A 20324-nucleotide genomic window follows, 5' to 3' on the forward strand; every position below is an offset into this window, starting at 1 on the left:
GAAGGCAGAAGTGTGCCGAAGGAGGGAAGTTTGGCTGAAGGTGGAACAGGCCCCCAAACCGCAAAAAAAAAAAAAAAAAAAAAAAAAAAAAAAGCACTGCTTTTGACTGTTTGTTTCTGGGTGTGGGATTTTTTTTTTCCTTTTGCCTATTTATAGTCCCTTAAATTTCAATAAATTAATACCTACTACTTTTATATTAATAACAAGAAAATACAATTTATATAAAAGTATAACAGAGAATGATATATTCAGTTGAAAGGCATTTAAATACACCAAATTGCTAAGAGTGGTTGTTTCTTGAGGGTAAGAGATTACAGGATGGAGGTAACCTCACTTTCTCTGACAAGTTAGCTCCTAACATTGGAAATGTTTTAATATTTTAAAATTTTTATTTAAAATGTTTTAAATATTAATTTAAAAACAGATACATTTGTTGAAAAAACAATGAAAATATAAAAATTTTAAGGCAATAAGTATTTCTCCAAAACACCTTGGGATTAACGGTGAATTATGGAGCAATTAGACAAATGTCTGAGTTATAGAGATATAAAATTTCTGTTTTAAATTCCATCATTTTTAGCTTCTTCTATTACCCAACAAAACTGCTTTTCAATTAACTTGTTCTGTAAGGCTCAGAGCAGAGCCTCCCCTGGGTACAGGCAGATGTCATCTTCCAGGCTGAAGCAGGGCCAGGCTGCCTGCGCACACCCACCAAGCGCACATGGACCTGCCTGTCAGTCCCTCCGTCACCTAATCCACCACCTAATCCACCGGGCTGCAAAATGCAAAAGAATCCGGCAGCTGGTGAGGGCTGGAGGGAGTTGGGTAGCTCTGGTATTGAATTGCCTGTTGGCCACATGGTACGGTAAGTGTGGTCGCTCTTTTTCCACTTGCTGTGAGCTTTCTTTAAATAATTGCAGACCTCGTGGTTGAGCCAGCAGGATCTAAACGTGAAAGGCACCAGAGACCAGGTCCCAAGAATGGCCATCCTGAGCCTCACAGAGCACCCACAGCCAAGTGTGCAGCCCCCCGGGGCATCTCAGAATTCAGTGACACCTTCCCTCCCTTCTTAAAATATTTTTTAACGAAAACAGAGAGAAAAGCTAAAAGGCAGTTTTACAGATAAAAGAATGATTCAAGATAGATAAAACAGTACTGTGGGAAAAAAGGAAGAAATCAATTTTAGATATAATCTATCAGTGGAGGATTTTGAATAATTTGCTCCTTTAAAAAAATCTGGCCCAAAGTTCCTGATTTTCACCCAATCTTTCCACCCCCATGAGTGACTTATCCAAATGTTCCGTGATTCACTGGGGAGGTTGGAAATTGGGGATTCTCTTGCCTAGAGTTCCTCCTCCACCTTCTCCTCTTTCCAAACCCACACGTTTAAGGCACATGATCCCATGACAAATTTCTTCCAACTTGCAGTTCAAAGAAAAGTCAGCACCTGTCACCAGCAAAGGGGACACAACCAGGGGAGTTAAGGACCTGCCACTGGCTTTGCCCGCTGGATGGAGGGAAATCATGTTGCCCATCTGAGATGTGACCATCTCCCAGCTCCAGGCGTCTCCAGTAACCCTCTCTATCCAGTGCCTGGCAGTTCTGCCTCAAACAGAATTTACAAAACAAGACAGCCCCTGCGACAGAAAAAGGATAAGTCACAGCACTGCAGAGATGGTGAAACTCAAGCCCAGAGAGGGGGCCAGACTCGCCCAGGGTTACACAGCAAAGAGGGACAGGCAGGACCTGAACCGAGGCCTTCTCCCAGACTGCTAGGTACGACACTCTCACCGTGGCACTCGAATCTCCAGGGCAGTTACAAAATTCTCTAAACAAGACTTTCTCTTCCCTACCTCACACTTAGAGGAATCGATGGAAATTACACTTTTTGGGGGGAGTTGCAGCTATTGCAAAACCACACAGTGGAAGGCTGCTGCAGCTCCATAAAGACTGGGGATCATTGCTCCAAGGAGAATGCGAGATAATCTTGGGAACTCAGTCTAGACAAGACACAGACATCAAATGGCCCTAGACAAGGGCCCTTTCAAACACCATCCCTTCTCGACCTTGCAGACTTGGGGGCCACAAATCCCACATTCCTCTCAAATACCTGCAACAAGGACCTTATTGGGTAAGACATTTCCATATCTCTGGGCCTCAGGTTCTTTGTCTGTAAAACGGAAATAAAAATCGTCACGAGGTTGTGAAATCTGGATGTGAAATGCTATGAGAATTGCACAGTGGTATGCTAAAAGGGATAATAGTAGAGGTGAGACGAGTAATAATAATTATTATTATGGCAATAATTATCACTATCATCCTTAAATTTACTGAAGGCTTCCTCTGTAAAGCTACTAGGCTTCTCCTTCCTTGTCCATCAAGTACCCAGTGGTTGTGCGAGGTCCCGCCTCACCATGATGGAGATTGCTGCTTCATTGGGCGAAAGGACCTCGGTCAGGGCTGCAGCTGAGAAGCTGTGCCCCAGCCTTGTGCCTCCACTCCACACCTGGGGCTGCACAGACCACAGGGTGACACCACTCATTCCATCCTGCCTATGAGGCTCGGGGGAAACCTAGTCACCTCCCCACCCAAGACCTCCCCACTCCTTCAGAGCAGAGCCTCCTGCTAGTTTCTAGGGCTGGAAATCTTGGTGCTCCTACTTGTGATTCTTCCAGACATTTAGTTCATCCTGTATGTTCTTCCCCCTCAAAGGAGTCATCCAGCCAGCTCAAACCCTCCACTGATGGGGAAGGAGCTCACGTTCGCCCCCCCCTGCACCTCTGTCCCTCACTGCTCGTTCACCAGCCACAGGACGTGCTGGGCCTTATGACACGCTGGCCTCTCCCTAAGATGCCCTTCCCCGCCGAGTCAGCCAGTTCATCCCTCAATACTACTCTTTCTGCTACACGAGCTGTCTGGATACTTCCTCTGCTGGGGGTCACCCTCAAGGCCAACTGCGGATCTGGTTTTCCCAAGATGGGAAGTAGGGCTTGTTCAAATCTGCAATCCTAGCTTCCTGCGCAGAGGGAGTGATTGATGCATGGATAGGGAAAGGAAGAGGTATCAACTGATAATCCATGATTCTGTACCTCAGGAGGTCCACCAGTTTTTGCCACCCATCTGTGATCAAACCAACCAGTCACTGATTGTCACTGTTAAGGAGAATAACCACCCCCAGGCACTGCACTAAGTTCTTCAGACATTATATCATTTCAACCACTCACTGATATACTTACTATTATCCCATTTCACAGGTGAGGAAACTGAGGCCCGGGCAGATTAAGTAACAGGCCCTAAGCCACTCAGCTGCTAAATGACGGATTCTGGACTCAGACCCCAATTCAGAGCTCTAGTCATAACCACTATTCTTGCTGCCTTCCACTGACCCTCAAAATCCAGACCCTAGGCTGAGTCCCTCACTGGAACCAGCTGATACCATTCCACCTCTGCTTGTCCCACAACTGGATCCTTGAAAATTAACTGTGCGGTCACCTGAACAAAGTATTTCTTCTCATTCTGGAGTGGATTCTACATCTCCCTCCTCCCTCTCATGCCTCTGACCTCATCCTCTAGCCCACTCTGCTCTCCCCATGACTTGATCCACTAATCTGGGCCTACTTTGTCTCTAGGGAGAGAGGCTTCCGGTAAGATACCATCATTGTCCTCTAGGCTCACCTGCTGCAGGGTCTAGCCTGAGGCCACCCCCAGAGGTGGGAGATTGCCACATTCCTGCTGGGGGCTGGTCCACAAAGTGCAAGCGAGGCAGCCACTCCCTTGGCCACCAGGACAAAGAGCAAGTGCTGGAGGCCTGGGTGCTGCTGGGCAGGGGCCCGTGGTGACACCCACAAGATAGGGAGGAGCTGCTGCCCAACCCTAGGGAGCAAGTAGTGTGAGGTCACTGGGGCACTGAGGCATGACTCCTTGGGGGCAGGGCGCTGCTGGGCCCCTGGGGGCCTGTGCCTGGCTTGGTCAGCAGAGGAGCTATTCCCCCAGCCCACACTCACCCTCTGAGCCTCACGTCCCTCATCTGAAGATTGGGGCTCTATCTCCTGGGGTTGTTGAGAGAGTTAAGTGAACTCAGCACAGTGGCCAGTACAGATTAAGGGCTCAACAAAAATTGAATTCATTCACTCAAGAAATATTCAGTGAATGCCAACCATGCATCAGGCTCTAGGCTAGCTTCTGGGGGTACAGTGGGAACCAGATAGGCAATGTCCAGTCCTGGTGGAGCTTCCTTTCCCACAGGGGCAACAGGCAATCAATGAGGTACAAGTTAACAAATACAAATGTATCTGGGATACTTAAATGCTTTAAAGAAACGAGAACATGGTACCGTGATAGAAAGTGGACAGAGCAGGAGGATCAGGGAAGGTTTCTCTGAGGAGGGATGTCTCAGCAGATCTGGAGGAGGTGAGGGGGCAGCAAGCCAAGGTGATGCCTGGGAAGAGCATTCCCGGCAGAGGGAACAGCATGTGCAAAGGCCTCACTACACTAGCTGGAAGATTACTCTGTGTGTGTGTGTGTGTGTGTGTGTGTGTGTGTGTGTGTGTGTCTGAGGCTCCAGGATTACTCTGTGTGTGTGTGTGTGTGTGTGTGTGTGTGTGTGTGTGTGTGTGTGTGTCTGAGGCTCCAGGACAGACAGAGGGATGAAGACAAATATCTGAAAACTGATTCGCTGCAGGATCCTCTGTCAAATCACCCTCTGGGGCTCCACTTCCCGCTCTGTAAAATGGGAAATCTGCTCTCCTCTTGCCTATGACACGAGATTGATGTGAAGATTAAATAGAAATGCCAAATAAGGAAGCCGCCCTGCTTTACACAGGCATCATATAGGGGCCTTCTATCTGCTTCTCCGTCATTTGTATTCTGTGCTCTGGACTAAGGCAGGAAGGACAGAGAAGGGAGGGGACAACAGAGTTAATTCCAGACACTCTACAAATAGTATCTGATTGTTTAGGCCCAAAGCAGGGGTGCTATGACAGGGAGCTTTCTAAAAACATAGACGCTTAAAGGCTTGCTCTCAAAGATCCTCATTCAGTAAGTCTGGGATGGCTTCAGACGTATAATTATTATTTTTTTAAAACTACACTGATGATTCTGATATGCACTCATGGCTGAGAACTACTGATTAGTTCTACCAATTCTGGCAGGTTAGAAGCTATTATTATTCCCATTTGGGAGCTGGCTAACTAGAGCACAGAGCGGCTAACTCCTTGGGTCACACAGCTAATAGTCATAAAGCTAAGATCTAAACCAGACAGTCTGCTCTCATTCATCACGAGTTTACACGGTTTCTTGAAGCCATGCAGCATTTGTCACAGGCTCTTTCTACTACTCCATGCAGCCTTGGAAACCCAAAAGACAACATCTCACCAGAGGAGACTGCACCAACTTTCAAAGAAACTTTTATGGCTAGACTAACTCCTTCTTCATCTGGCATTATCAAGAAATAATGTGTGCTCACAAGAGCAGAGTTTATATCAATAGATAACTTTGAAACTTTTCCTGCTTTTCACAGACTTCCTATTTTAGACGGTAACACCAAAATACATTTCACTTTCTTACTCCCTTGAACAGAGAACACTGATCAGAATATACCTTTCCTCAGGGATGACACGCTGTCTCTACCATGCATTAGCTTTGTACTTTTGTACAGTAATGTATTCAGAACAAGGGGCCTGGGCTTCCCTGGTGGCGCAGTGGTTAAGAATCCACATGCCAATGCAGGGGTCATGGGTTCGAGCCCTGGTGCGGGAAGATCCCACATGCTGCGGAGCAACTAAGCCCGTGCGCCACAACTATTGAGCCCGCGAGCCACAACTAGAGCCCGTGTGCCACAACTACTGAAGCTCGCACACCTAGAACCTGTGCTCCACAAGAGAAGCCACCGCAATGAGAAGCCCGCGCACCACAACGAAGAGTAGCCCCAGCTCGCCGCAACTAGAGAAAGCCCGCGCGCGACGAAGACCCAACGCAGCCAAAGATAAAAATAAATTTTAAAAAATCATTAAATTACCCAAAAATAGTGGTTATTTAAAAAAAAAAAAAAAAAACAAGGGGCCTCCTCGCCCCTTCACTAAAAGGCCCCAAGTGGTTTTCAGTGCTGAGTCCACCTGTTTCTGTCTCCGGTGGAACCGAACGCTTGCACGGACACATGCTAACAAAACTGGTTTGCTGCTTCTAATGTCCTGAGGCATGGACAAGACTGCCAAGCTTGTAAGAATTGTGTGTAAAGGAAGAGTGAATTGGCCCTAGGCAGGAAGGGTAAGGAGTGATCTTCTGTGGAACAGACTGAGTCTTGAGGGGATTCTGAGCAAGGAATGATGCATATGGCTTAGAGTTAATCATTTTGGGCTGGAGAGTACAGTCCTTGGTCCCTGAGTGATCCCTCCTCGCCTTTACCTCCCTGGATTCCCTCCCCACTTGCTTCCTCCACAGTGGAGGCTAGCTTGCCCAGTCCCTCTGGAAAAAGCGGCTGGGCAATGGCCATGAGGCCCAGTGTAAGGTATTGGTTTCAATCTCCCTGGAAGGCGTAGGGACATTTGACTGTCCCAAATCCCTCCCTGTAGATACCAGAGACTCCTAAAGCTTTAAGCCCCTCCCGAGTTGGGCCAGAGCAACGCCCTGTAACAGACTGGATTCCTAACCCGTGGTTTAACATTCCACAAAGACCTGCCCACTGGAGGTGCGTTCTGATAGGGGTTTCTAGAGGCTCCAAAAAAATGTTTGCCTTTGATTCCTTTGTGTGCAAGGCTTATCTTGGAGATGGCAGTGGGGCCCTTGTGGGGACCAGTACAATCCCCACACACACCCCTCACCCACACATTCTAGCTCCAAGCGCAGAGAAGGAGCTTCTGGGGCCAGGCAAATGACTGGTGACTTTCCTGAAAGATCAAACAGCATTTGTTCATTCATTTAGTCATTCAACAAATATTTACTGGGGGTCTACAGTGTGCCAGCCACTGTCCAGGCATTGGGAGATTTGATGCTGAACCAGCCTGACGAGACTCCTCTCCTTAGGGAGCTCTGGTCCTGACTGCTTACAGAAGAGAGAACAGTAAAGAATAAACACATACACAAAGGTAAGTGGTCATTAAATGTTACCTATCTTCTATGGTTACTGTTATAAATACTACTAACAAAAATCTTTGCTGACTTCTCACCAGGACATTCAAAGCTCTCCCTTATAGCCAGTTTCCCTGTGTGTTTTGTTTTGGAGTGGCTGAGGGGCAGATATAAACGAATCAGGGTGACAGAATACAGAGTGAAGGCAGGACATGCAAATGTCTGCCATAGACTGTGGGATCACAGAGCAAAAAGGGGGAACTTCTCAGAGAAGGATTAGGGGAGGCAGCACTCAAGCTGGCCTTGAAGGATGCTGTTGGAGATTGGGAGGGGCAATAGATACCTCATGGTAGGGGCCCTAGTGGTTACCAGGTATAGGGAAGGAATTGCAGAACAGTGCCAGCACCTCAAAATGGGGAGTCAGCCTCAGTCTACCCAACTGTAAAATGGGGGTAACAGTGGGGACCCCTTCATGGGGTTCCTCTGAGATTAAATGCTGTTGCTTGAGAGGGTTAGCAGTTGTTAACTATTCTCATCACCGTCACGGTTGAAGGATATGGTTGAAGAGGAGGAATACCTAACATCAGGATCCACGTTAAAAATAATATATTGTTCTACTCTTGCGGCAATGGGTACAGTGTTGCATGATCAATAGTACCGGATGAGTGGATGGACAGATGGACGGATGGATGGATGTATGGAATGATGGAGAAATGGGTAGGCATCTGAGGCTCTGAATGCCATACCAAGGAGCTTGATTCTGCAGGTCATTGAGGGGTGGGCCTGCAGATGTTTTGAGCAGGGGCTGCTGGGGCCTGGGGTTACTAGCAGCATGGAGGCTGAGCCATCCTCAGTGCCAAAGAACCAGGTCAGGGCCTTCACCAGTGTCCTGGGTACCACACTTCTCTGAGAGGAGCCTGAGACCAGAAATAAAGGCTCAAGCAGCCACGTTGCCAAGGCTGTTTGCCATGGCAACATCAGGGAGCCACTCGTGGGCCGGCTGCTGCAACTGCTCAGGGCCTGGTTTCTAATGTCTCCTCGCTCTCCCTCTGCTAAATGACTCTGTTCTGCCAGGCAAGCACAAGGAAAAAAACTCGGCGGCAGAGCTGCCGGGGAGCATCCATCTCAGCCAAGCAGGGCTCTCCCGGCTGAGTTCCCAGACAGTGGGTCCCAGACAGCCGAGTCCCTGCTATGCAGAGCCAGCCCTCGCCACGCAGATAGCAGCCAGGGGTCCTGTCCTGCCTCTGATGGGTGATCTGAAGGCTTTCCCTGGCCTGTTCCCTGTTTCTTTACTTCAAGGTAAGGGCATTGAGAAAGATGGTCTCTAAGGCACTCCCAACTCCCTGAAAGCTCAAGTTTACCTTGTTGTATTTACATAATTACCATCATCATCTTCACAGAGGGCTACCATTTATTGGGTGCTTGCTATATGTCAGGCAATGTGGCAGGCATATTTATCTTCTGCAGTTATCCTAAGAACATACTATAATTATCCCCAATTTTGCATGAATGAGGCAACTGGGGTCAGAGGTTAAGACACTTGCTCAAGGTCACACAGCTAGTAAATGGTAGAATGCTGATTTAAACCCTTGGCAGTTAAATTCCAAAGCCCAGAGTTCTTAATCACTATCTGATATTTCTTCTCCTCCTCAAGCAGCATCTAACTGGATTTGCTTTCCTAAAAGTCGCATTGGAACACCTGGCTAAGGCTGGATGGGATTCCTCTTCAGTCCCCCCAGAAGTACAGGGGAAAGGAAATCATAGTACTAGGAACCTCAAGGCTAAGACAGGATCAAGGATCAAGAGTTCAGTGGGAAGATAAGTAGCAAGATCTGAATTATATTTGCCTGTTTTTATTATTAACAATGGCTCCCATTTATTGAGCATTTCGAAACATTTTACAGGCATCATCTCAAATAGCCTTTCCTAAAACCCCTTAAGGTATCTGCTAGTATCAGTCCTATTTCCTAGATAAAAATGCTGAGGCACAAAGAAATTTTGTGCCAAAGGCCACAGGGCTTGCCCCAAACATAGTACAATCCTAGGATTCAAAGCCCTCTCAGCCACTGAAACAAATAATTAGAGAAAACATTTGTTTTCTTTCCTAAAAGACTGAGCAGTAATTACAGGCCTTTGGGGATAATTAATCAATGACTTTGCCAATCACTTGTAAAAGTCTCTCTGGTCTCCTGTTCTAGACCTGAGCTGCTACTCAGGCTCTTCCCTAAGGAAAGAGCAGGGCGGGGAGCCCAGGAGTCTTGCTGCCACCATGAACTAGCTGTGTAACTTCAGGCCAGGCCCCTCCTCTCAGCTCTGTCAACTCCAAACCCTGCAGCCCTGTCTCCCTCAAGGGATGGTCCTCAGCACCTAATGACAAAACCAAGGTCAACTGCAAGGGAAGTGGGTGAGGCCTCTGGGGTTTAGGAACAGTGAGAGCAGGAAGAACGTACAGCCTGCCCAGGGTGGTGATGGACTGCACCCCAGGGTCCAACAGCCACCACAAAGCCCAGCCACCCTGGGCAGCAGTGTCTCTCCAAGGACTATCACCCTGTTCCTCTCTGAGGCCCAAGACCCACCCTCCCCTCAAGTCCTGAGACTGGAAAAGAACTAGTCAGAGAGTCAGAGACCTGAGCTTCTTCCAACAAGATGGCTTCTTCTCCTGTGCCCCAGTGTCCCTTCTTCAGGGAAAGGCAGGGGTAGATCTGATGCACTCTAAGATCCCTCCCAAGCTGAGGAGAGGGAGCTGCTCAAGGACCAACGTTCAGATCCCAGGTTAGACACTCACTAGCTCCAAGACCCTGAATGACTTAACCCCTGTGTCTCAAGTTCATCACTTACAAAACGAGGGTAACAGAAGCAACCTCACCATTACTGGAAGAAACTCATGCAACAGTACTCAAGTCTCTTCACAGATACACACTGAAACAGCCATAGATGACATGTGTTCTGTGGATGGATGAACAAGAGTGGCCCCTGGTCCAAAATGGCTGAATCTGGGTGTCGGGGGCATGGAGATTCCCTATTCCCTTCCCACCACTGGCTTCTGCTGTGTACGTTCGACATTTTCCATCGTAAAATGTTTATAATACAAAGTTCTTTGCAGAGAACCTGACACCTAATCATACAGAACATTCTTCTGCTCAAAAACTTGTCTGCTTAATGGGTAACCACAATGCTAGACCAGGATAAAAATTATTTTTTCTTGCCCTCCCTGAGCTGTCATCCTAGTTGTAGGGTTAAACGCATACATGCAGGCAGGGACTTCCCGAGCGGTTCAGTGGTTAAAACTCTCCGAGTTCCCACTGCAGGGGGCACGAGTTCGATCCTGGTCAGGGAAGTAAGATCACGCATGCCGAGCAGCCAAAAAAAAAAAAGAAAAGAAAACACGCAGGCACCAGTAGATAGTAAGTGGCACCCTCCACCTCAGTGGAAGAGGCAGTACAGTGTGCTTCACAGGCCTTCCAGAGCGGTCAGGTGTGACCTGGGGTTTGAAACGTGGGTAAACTATGAATATATTAAAATGGCAGGGATGGGGGCCTGGAGAGGACCTTTCAGGTCATTCCACAAGCGTTTTATTAGTCTGTCTCTTCTCAGGAACACATGCTCTGAAGAGGCTCATAGTCTAGCTCATTTGTTCACTCAGTGAGGATTCTGAGCTGTGTTCCAGGCACTTGTCTATTCATTGGGGGAAAAAATGGTCAATGAAGTGAACAAAAATCCTTGCCCTCATAGAGCTGAACAATCTGGAGTGATTTCCTAAACATTTAACAAGACCTATGTTAGAAGAGATGCATCTATTATTGGGTGCTTCTATGCCATGCATTGTGTGAGGTGCTTTAAATCCATTTTGTCCTTTGAGTCTCATTGACTCCTCAAAACAGCTTTATCAGGGAAGTACTATTTATCGTTACCTTTACACATGAGGAAATGTAAGTTGGGAGAAGTCACGTGACCCACCAAAGCTCTCACGGCTGGTAAATCACAGAACCAGGACTCAAACCCAGCTAGGCTTCAGGGTGCTCCCTACCACACGTGGGATGGAGCAGTGGTACCTGGAGGTGAGAAGGCGTCACCAAAATGATGGCATGAGAGCTGAATCTTGCAGGAGAAATAATGGAAATAGTGGAAATGGAGACAGAGGAGATAGAAAACAGCTGCATGAGCCAACGTTTCCTGGAAGAAGATTCATGACATAGCCTGGGGCGGACCAGGATCCCAAAGGGAAAGCAGACAACTCAGGATGAAGTCAGGGGCCTAACTCTCCAACTTCAAGTACCTGAAGGCCCCTGCACATGAAGCTAAACTTTGGCCTTTAATTTTAAAGTACTGGGGAGCCATGGGTGATGTGTGAGCAAGGGAGTGACATCAGATATGTACTCTAGGAGGACTGATCTGCCATCAAGGCTGAGGACAAGTAAGAGAGGGCAAAGCCTGGTGTGGCAAAGACCTGTTTGGTAGTAAATGCAGGAATCCAGTTGTCAATGGACAAGGACCTAGACCAGAGTCAGAGAGAGGAAAAGAAAGGTCAGTCCAATCCAATTGATTCCTTATCAGCTGAGTGTCCACAGGATGTATGTGAGGCATTCAACTATGTTGGAAGAGTAGAGACAGTAAACAACACTGCTCATTCTCTTCTAAATGACTTTATTTGGTTTCCCTCCACCCTTATATCACAAGAACTATGCTTCCCTTTCCTGCAGAGAAAAGGTTGCTTGGGCGGGAGTCAGTTCCATCCTTGCTCTTGCCCTTCTTAAGTGTTTCAGAGAGAGAAAGATTCCAAGTTTTGTGAACAGCAGTTGGATGCTCATTTTCTATACATTCGATTATTTAATTCCCAAACCTGAGAGTTAGAGCCTAATATCCCCATTTCATAGACTGAGGAACAGAGGCCTAGAGAAGCAGAGAGACTTATGAGTTCTGCCTTCTCTCTCTACAATTGGCCTTCATTTGCTCAAGGTGCTGGAAAACAACTATGAACAGAAAGAGAGTAGTCCCTGTCTTCATGGAACTTGGAGTCAAGAGGTCTAGGGACCTTGCCCACTGATCCTGGCTCTTCCATTTACTCCGAGGTAATGTAGGTAGATCGTCTTCAGCAAGTCAGTGCGTTTTCTGAAACTGTAAATGCCTCATCTGTAAAATGGGAATAACAGCACCTACACTTTGTAGAATCTTTATGAGAATGAAATGTAATAATGCAAATAGAAGGCTCAGTAGAGCACATAGCACATAGAGGATACTCAATAAATTGCATTGATGATGACGATGATGCATCGTCATAGGAGACAGCCATCAATACTGCAGTGCTCGTACTAGGGACTCACTTCTAAGCCCAAATCCAAGCTCCCATTTGCAAGGCTGCTTCTGACTCAAACCAGTATTCCTTCTATTGTTCCAGAGACAGAAAAGAAAAGGGTGACTCACCTTTTTTGGCAATGATGAAGCTTCTGGCTGGCCTGCACCAGCTGGGGAGAGGAGGGCCCTAGGGTGAAGGGGAAATATAAGCCCCCAGGGCCCAGTTGCTGGGCCATTGCCTTTCCCGGGTTTCACAGGCATCCTGATCATTAGCACCAGCCAGGAAGCCCCAGTGAAAGTGAACCCTGGACCTCTGGAGGTGAAAAAGTTACTCCCCTGGGTCTCACACAGGTGAAGAGTAGGTAAAGGCACCCAGCAAAAGATTCACTTCAACCTGCCCCTATAGATGGCCAGAACCCTGACTTGGAAAAGAAGTTAACCCTGGCTTAAGGGCTGTGGAGGCAGCAATACTCCAGACTTAGCAAGTCAACATTAGTCAACGCATTTTCCCAATTCTCCATGCGGCATGAGCCCCTTCTGGGTGCTCGGATCCAGTCTTAGAACAATGAGGAGATAGAATACCAATTGAAAAAATGGGCCAAGTTCACCAATACAACATTTCACAGAACAGAACCACAAATGGCCCATAATCATATGGGGAAAAGGTTCAGCATCACAAGTCATCAAAGAAATGCACATTAAAACAAGGTGACAAAATTTATTGATGAACAGACTGGTAAAAATGAAAAACAATTAAAATACCAAGAGTTATCGGGGTATGAGGAACCAGGCATTCCCACACAATGCTGGTGTGAAATTAGCACAATCTTTCTAGAAGGCAATCCAGAAATGTGTTTACCAAACGCCTGCATAGTTCCTTTGACAGAGTAATTTCATTTCTAGGAATTCAAATGAAGAAAAGACATATGCAAAGATATTCATTTCAGCATGGCTTACAAAAGCAAAAAAAAAAAAAAAAATTATAAACTACTTAAATGACTAACAATAAAGGATAGATTAAATGCATTATGGTTCAACCCTTAATATTATATAACCATTAAGATATTAAGTAGAATACTTGTTGATGTGGAAAGACAGTGACAGCGTATTGTTTGGAGGACAAAAAAAAAAAGCAAGCTACAACAGTGAGATTCCAAGTTACAATTAGTATGTAAAGAATGACTCCATTTTTGTACAAAAGATATAATCCATAGGAGTCAATAGGAAAAAGTCAGAAAATATATATAAAAATTAAGAGTGGTTATGTTTGGGTAAGATTACATATTTTCAATTTTTTTCTTTAGGCATGCCAGTATCTCCCAACAATTCTATAATTAAATATTTTTAAATGATAACAGGTTGGACTTAATGATTTAAAGTTCCTGCCAACTCTGGGGTGGTGGTGGTGGTGGGATGAATTGGGAGATTGGGACTGATATATATACACTAATATGCATAACATAGATAAGTAATAAGAACCTGCTGTATAAAAAATAAATAAATAAAATTCAAAGAATTTTTAAAAATAAAGTTCCTGCCAACTCTGACATTTTGGGCATCTATGATTGATGCCCCAAGTGACTTCAAACAACCCATATTTAGTGTGGGCTTACTGTGTGGCCTTTGGAGCCTAAGTCATTGCCCACAGCTGCAGCCCTCTGCATTCCTCTCTCCCATACTCTGCCCAGCTGTCTCCCCAGCCAGCCTGAGAGCTTCCCTTGTCTGTAATTCCTGTGCCTAGCCAAGAGCTGAGCAAAGGAGCTCAGCATGGTGACAGGTGCCACAGGGGCACAGAGATGAAAGGCACAACTCTAGTTCCAGAATCTTACTGGGACACAGAACACACACACAAAGTGCTTGGTTGTATAACACAGACTAAGAAAACCAGAGGCTAGAGAAAGCAGGGCAAGCCGGGTTGGGGAAGCCTGCTAGAGCAGAGGGCCATGCAGGAATGGTGGGTGAGGGCACTGCAGGCAAGGGGCACAGCCTGGACAAAGGGAAGCCAATCCAAAGTCCTTTGGAAACATGTCCCAAACCTTTCCAAAAAACTTTCACAATCCTTGGTCTGCCGAATTTCTGAACTTTGCCCTGAATGGGTAAAAGTTAAGTCTCCTAAACAGGAGCCCTCCCTCTATGTAACCCTGGGTTAGCCACCAAAGACAAGTCTTTGGGATAAAGCCGATAAATTACTTTTACTCACTCTCCCCACCTCTTCCAAAGGGGGAGTGGAGGAGGGGAGGGCCAGGGAGGGTCTGGGGGGAGGAGAGGAAGTTGCAGGAACAACAGACATCTCACATGCAAACAGTGCTCACCCCAAGCAACCGCGGGCCTTCTCTTGTGGCGCCACCAACCCCATTTGACAGATGGAGGAAAGAAGGCTCAGAGAGTTAAAATGGCTTGCTCTGGGGTCACCCAGCCAGAGAGTGGGGAAGGCGACTCCACTCAGGCCTTCTGACTCCAAGTCCAGTGCTATTTCGAGGTAACACACAGGACCTGGAGTCAGGAGCCCTGGATGGCTCTGTCACCCACTGGCTGCGTGGTCCTGTACCAGCCGCTCAGCCCTCACAGCCTCTATCCCCAGCTGTAAAATGAGGAGGCACGCGATGACCCGCCCAGGTCCTCTTCCGGCTGGCTCTTTGAGCCTTCTAGGGGCGGCTGCAAAGCTCCCCCTATCAATTACATTTCCCAAGTTAGGCCGGCAAAGATCACCAGAAGAGCCTCAGCCTATCACGTGGTTAAATAAAAAAAGCAAAACGTCCCGGATTAACTTTCACTGCACTGCTTCTGCTGATACCTGATTACCCAATTTTCAAGTTTCCTTAGGTGAAATATCCCTGCTGGGTAGGCACTCCGGACGGCTATAAGGGCAAAAAATTATTGGTGAGCCAAAGAACACAGAGGATGGAGTTAAACCCAAAACGGACAAGTTTTTGCTATGGGTCTCTGAACAAGTCTCTGGCAATTTCAGGCCTCCTTCGTTCGCATCTTAGGGAGAGGTTTGGAGTCACCCCCAGACAAGAGGGCCGAGGGCAGAACTTTCCTAGCGGCAACTCGGTCCACCCCGCATCCAGTGCCCCTGGCCCCAGGCTGTCGGCTGGGGGGCTGGGGGCGCCGTGGTGGTGCCAGGGCTGGGATCGGCCTTCGGAGCAGACATGGGAGCGGGGCGAGTGACTGCGCCCGGTGACCGCCGCGGGAGCTCCACTGCAGTTTCGTCAGAGGTAAAGGTACGCGCCCGGCGCGCGCGGCGTGTGCACACAAACACACACACCCGCGCGCGCAGACCGTTCATCACACTCTTCCCCCGGCCTGGAGAAGCGCGATCACACGCCACCAGCCGCTTCGGCCCCTGCCCGGAACCCACCCAAGCAGGCCCGCCACCGACCACGAGGCCCCGCGGCTCCCTGACGCATGAACGTCCGCAGCGGGCGAGGACCGGCCTTCTCCTGCGCGTGGCGGGCTTCCTCTCGGCGACACCCCGCCACGCCGCGCGGTTCCAGCAGCCAGCCAGGACTCGCCACCCAGAGTCCGCCAGAGCTGAACGTCTCGGCTGCTGCGTCCCCTCCAAGTCGCATCTCAAGGCAAGAAGTCAGCTAGCAAGCCTCTCCCCGCCCACCCGGTCCCATGACAGCTGCTGCCGCCCAAAGACAGGCAGATATAACAAGAAGCAAAGTTTCCCTCTCTCCCCTCCCACATCCCGCCCCCCCGACTTCCCCCTCCCTTCCAGTGTTATGCAAAACAAGCCGGCAACGGCGCTCCGACTCCAGGTACCAAACCAGCCCTAGCGAGCCGCGCCCGGGAGCGCCCTGCGGCCCCTCTCGGAGCACAGGCATGCGCCCGCATCCGGGGTCTCATTCTCGGCTCCGCCGCATCCCCAGCCGCCCCGCTACCCGCAGCGGGGCGGCCGTAGAAAAAGCCCTAACTATGGGGCCAAACTTTATGCTTGCAACAGGCATGGGGTGGGGAAAACTGGGGAAGGGGTGGGGGGCGCGCACGCCTTGTGCTGACATTTTCGGTGCACCCTATCCCAGCAGCAACCCCCCCGCCCCTGTCTTCAAGTCACCAGCTTCCTTGCCCCCCCCACTCCCGGCACACCAGGGCACCCTCTCCTGTCACGCGCGTGTCTCCGGTGGGGCTCCCAGGCGCCGCCAGAGCCCGGGACGCCGCCTCGCCTTCCCTTCCCCCAGCATCGCCGAGCGCGCACCGGGGCCGCGCGCCGCAGGGGGACCCAGGCATCCCCAGACAGTCCTCCGCCCCCATCTGGCCGTGCTTTTCCCCCCGGGGGCTCCGCCGGGTAGCGAAACCAGGAAGGTTCTATCCCCGCCCGCATGTCCACGTGCCCCGCAGACCCCTATGCCTTCAGCGGGCAACTGGCAGGGAACTCCGCGCTGCTGGCGCTTTGGGGGAGCCTTGGGAGGGGGGGGCAGCAGCAGAACGCGGGGTATCCGAGAGTGGAGGATCAGGGGACTCCGGGGACCGGGGCGAGTGCCTATGCCCGGGCCACAAGTCCACGTGAAAGTACGGCAGCAAGTGCCGGGAGCCTGAGGGCGCGCCTCCCGCACCCAGAGCCAGCGTAAGGGTCCCCCACACCTTGGCGCGGCTCAGCCTCCCCAAGGAAGCGCGGAACCCCCCAGCTCTGCGGGCGTGGGGGCCGGACTCCAAGCAACGAAGGCTAGACCCTCCTCAGCGGCCGTAGCGCCCCCAACGCTCCGGCACGCGCGGGGGGACCTCCAGCTCCCAGTCCCCGTAACGAAGCGCATCGCAGGGTGCACGGAAGGGGGGCTCTGCAGCCTGGAATCCCCGATCCCCCCAACACGCCCACCGCTGCCTCCCGGCCTCCGCGGCTAAGGCGGCAGCCCCCGCAGCTCAGCAGCCCTGGCTCCGGGCCCGTGGCCCCTGCTGGCCGTACCTGCGTGTCGGCGAGATAGTTGAGGAAGAAGGAAGAGAGCTCTTCGTCCAGCAGCGCGCCGCAGTCGTTCCCCGCCATCTTCCAGCCGCGGCTGCAGCGTGCGGCGGAGTCAGCGCCGAGCCGGCTTGGGGGGAGGGAGCGAGCGAGCGAGGAAGGGAGGCGGGAGGAGGGAGAGAGGCCGGCGGGAGGAGGAGGGCGGAGCTCGGGCCCCGGCTGCCGCAGGGCAGCTGGCTGCGGGGGCGGGGCCGCGCGGTGCCCGCTCCAGCAGGGGGTCGCGCCCCCACTTTTCTGCGCAACGTCTGGCGCCGCGATCCTCGTCCGCTGCCCCCTGCCCGGGAGGAAAGCGCCCGTAGCCTGGTGACGGTGCCCCAGCGGGCAGTCCGATGCCTGCGCAGCAATGCAGGCAGCCCACCGCTCCTGCCAGAGCGAATCACGTTGCGTTAGCACTGGGCGGGTCCTTCGAGACAACCTGCTTGGGCACAGCTGGGGAAACTGAGGCCTGGGAAGGCAGAGGACCTCGTTTGAAGTCACAGTGCAATTCAGTGCAGGAAGAAAAAGCCCAGGTCTGGCTGCCCTGGAGGCTTGAGTTTGTCATGCCGGGCTGCAGGCCAGAAAGGGAGGGATACCATAGGTCAAAGGTGGAGAAATCCAGGAAGACTCCTCAGAGGGAGTGGCTTTAAAAAAAATCTTTTCCTTAGAAGATACGTTGACCCAGATTCCAAATGTAACCCTCTCTCTCTCTCTCTCTTAAGTATCCCCTCACTCCCTAATTCCCCCCCAAAAAAATCCCAAAACTTCAATGACTTCTCTTACTGTGGCCCACAATGCCTTCAAATGGCCAGCCTCCTGCATGCTTCCCCAGGCCCACTGGCCTCCTCCCAGTTTCTTGGGTGAACCATCTCACAACAGGGTGCTGTCCCCTGCCAGCGGATATTCATCTAGTAAACCACATCTTCACCGCATCCTTCCTTGCTGCCCCTCAGACTATCAACCCATTCCCTCCCCTGACTCCCACCATCCTGGGCTCCCTTAGTTCTGCAGGCCTTTAAAACACTGGTAAACAGTTGTCATTTTACATTAGCTTCAGTGAAGATTTGATCTTGGAACCTCTTCCTACTAGACTCTAAGACCCATGAAAGCAGGGCCTGAATCTGCTTTTGCACATGCTATGTCTCCAGTACCTGGCATATTGTAGGTTCTTAATAAATAATGTGTTAACTAAAAATCCCAGAGGATTTTGATCCCCCATTACCACCACCACACATTGTGTAGATAAGGAAACTGCCCAGAGTCAAGGGTGCACATGGAGTGAGTGCCAGAGCCAGAACCAGAACTCGGGTCTCCTGATGCCAACCTTGAACTCTCATCATCATGCCCTTCTGTTTGCCAGGCAGGAGATGAGGGCACCGCCTGGGTAAAGGCAGGAAGGCGGGAAGATTTAGGCCTGTTTTATTGGGCCCTCCTGCCTCCTGCTCTCCTCCCACCCTGCACTCACAAGGGCTGACCCACCCTGCCTGCCCTACCTGGGCTCCCTCCCAGCCAGAGGAGGAAACAGGGAGGGTCCACAGTACACCTGCTCAGACTTGAACACCAGGGCAAGAGCTTCCTTCTTCTCCAGCCTGAGGTTCCCAGAACCACAGGGCATGATTTCACTCTTTGGGCTTTAGACCAGTGTGCTTTTAAGGGACAACGAATCCCAAGAGAAAGCCTAGGACTTCCCCAGCGGTCCAGTGGTTATGACTCCACGCTTCCAATGCAACAGACGCAGGTTTGATCCCTGGTCAGGCAACGAAGATCCCACATGGTGCGTGGCCAAAAAAAAAGAAATAGAGAGAGAGAGAGAGAGAGAGAGAAATCCTACATGTAACCTTGGAGCACTAGCCTGGGAGTCAGTAGTCCCAGGTTCTGGTCCAGCCCACCACATCTCATTCCAATATTGGGCAACTCAGGGAGTTAAGAGCATGGGCCCTCGAGTCAGATTGCCTGGTTTTGAACACCTGCAAGTCATTTAGTCTCAGGCCTTGGTTTCCTCATCTACACAAATGGGGATCATAGATTTACTTACTTCAGGACTTCCCTGGTGGCACAGTGGTTAAGAATCGGCCTGCCAAAAAAAAAAAGAAGAATCCGCCTGCCAATGCAGGGGACACGGGTTCAAGCCCTGGTCAGGGAAGATCCCACAGGCCGCAGAGCAACTAAGCCCGTGTGTCACAAGTACTGAGCCCGCGTGCCACAACTACTGAGGCCCTTCTGCCTAGAGCCCATGCTCTACAACAAGAGAAGCCACCGCAATGAGAAGCCCGCACACCACAACGAAGACCCAATGCAGCCATAAATAAATAAACAAATACTTTAAAAAAAAGAATTACTTCATAGGGATGTTATGATGATCGAGGAGATGACATATGGAAAGTGTTTTGCACAGTACCTGACTTCATGGGGAAAATGCTAACCTCTCTGGTTCTCTGTTTCCTCATCTGTAAAAACGGGGATAAAATATTTGTCTCTCGGAGGCCCTGGCCAATGTTACTTTCCTTTCCTCCAGTGCTTACAGGTTGCTGGCTACCTTGAATCCAATAGGTCTGGAGTTGAATCCTGGTGCTTACTAACTTTGTGCCCTTGGTGGTTTACTTAACCTCTCTGAGCCTCAGTTTCCTCCAGGTAGGGATCTTGTGAGGATTGAATGAAACAATGTGTGTAAAATAAATTGCCTAGCCCTGCACCTGGCAAAGAGGAAGTGCTAATTCTCACGCTCATCATCGTCACCACCATCACCAGTGTCATCAGCATTAGCACTAAGGATGTGAGCTCTCCTAAGGCCCCACTTTTCTGCTGTTGCCCATAGACACCAGAGTCAGAGCCCCACAGGACTCTGTTTCCAAGAAGTGTCCCTACCAGATCCAGCCTGGCCTCTGATTGGTGTTGTGCGCCTTATAACCCAGGGGCCATTCTTGGAGGGTCCCCAAGGCCAGCCACCTCTAGCCTTGGCCTGGCAGAGCTGCAGGGCCAGACAGGGCCTCCCAGGGAAGCCCTCAACAGCGCTCGCCCAATGGCTTTTGTC

The 20324-nt window shown here is 50.1% G+C and overlaps 1 protein-coding gene across 1 annotated transcript in view; it reads right to left on the minus strand.

Moving 5' to 3' along the window:
- PPARGC1B (PPARG coactivator 1 beta) overlaps positions 1–17706 on the minus strand; it is a 111394-nt gene extending 93688 nt beyond the window's left edge. The window contains exon 1 of the mRNA XM_059062201.2: positions 17264–17706. Coding sequence (XP_058918184.1) covers positions 17264–17341 — 78 coding nt within the window. The 5' untranslated portion in view covers positions 17342–17706. The remainder of the gene's footprint in view (positions 1–17263) is intronic.
- Between the last annotated feature and the right edge of the window lie 2618 nt (positions 17707–20324).

The sequence above is a fragment of the Kogia breviceps genome, chromosome 4 (assembly GCF_026419965.1).
Source record: "Kogia breviceps isolate mKogBre1 chromosome 4, mKogBre1 haplotype 1, whole genome shotgun sequence".
Lineage (NCBI taxonomy): Eukaryota > Metazoa > Chordata > Mammalia > Artiodactyla > Physeteridae > Kogia > Kogia breviceps.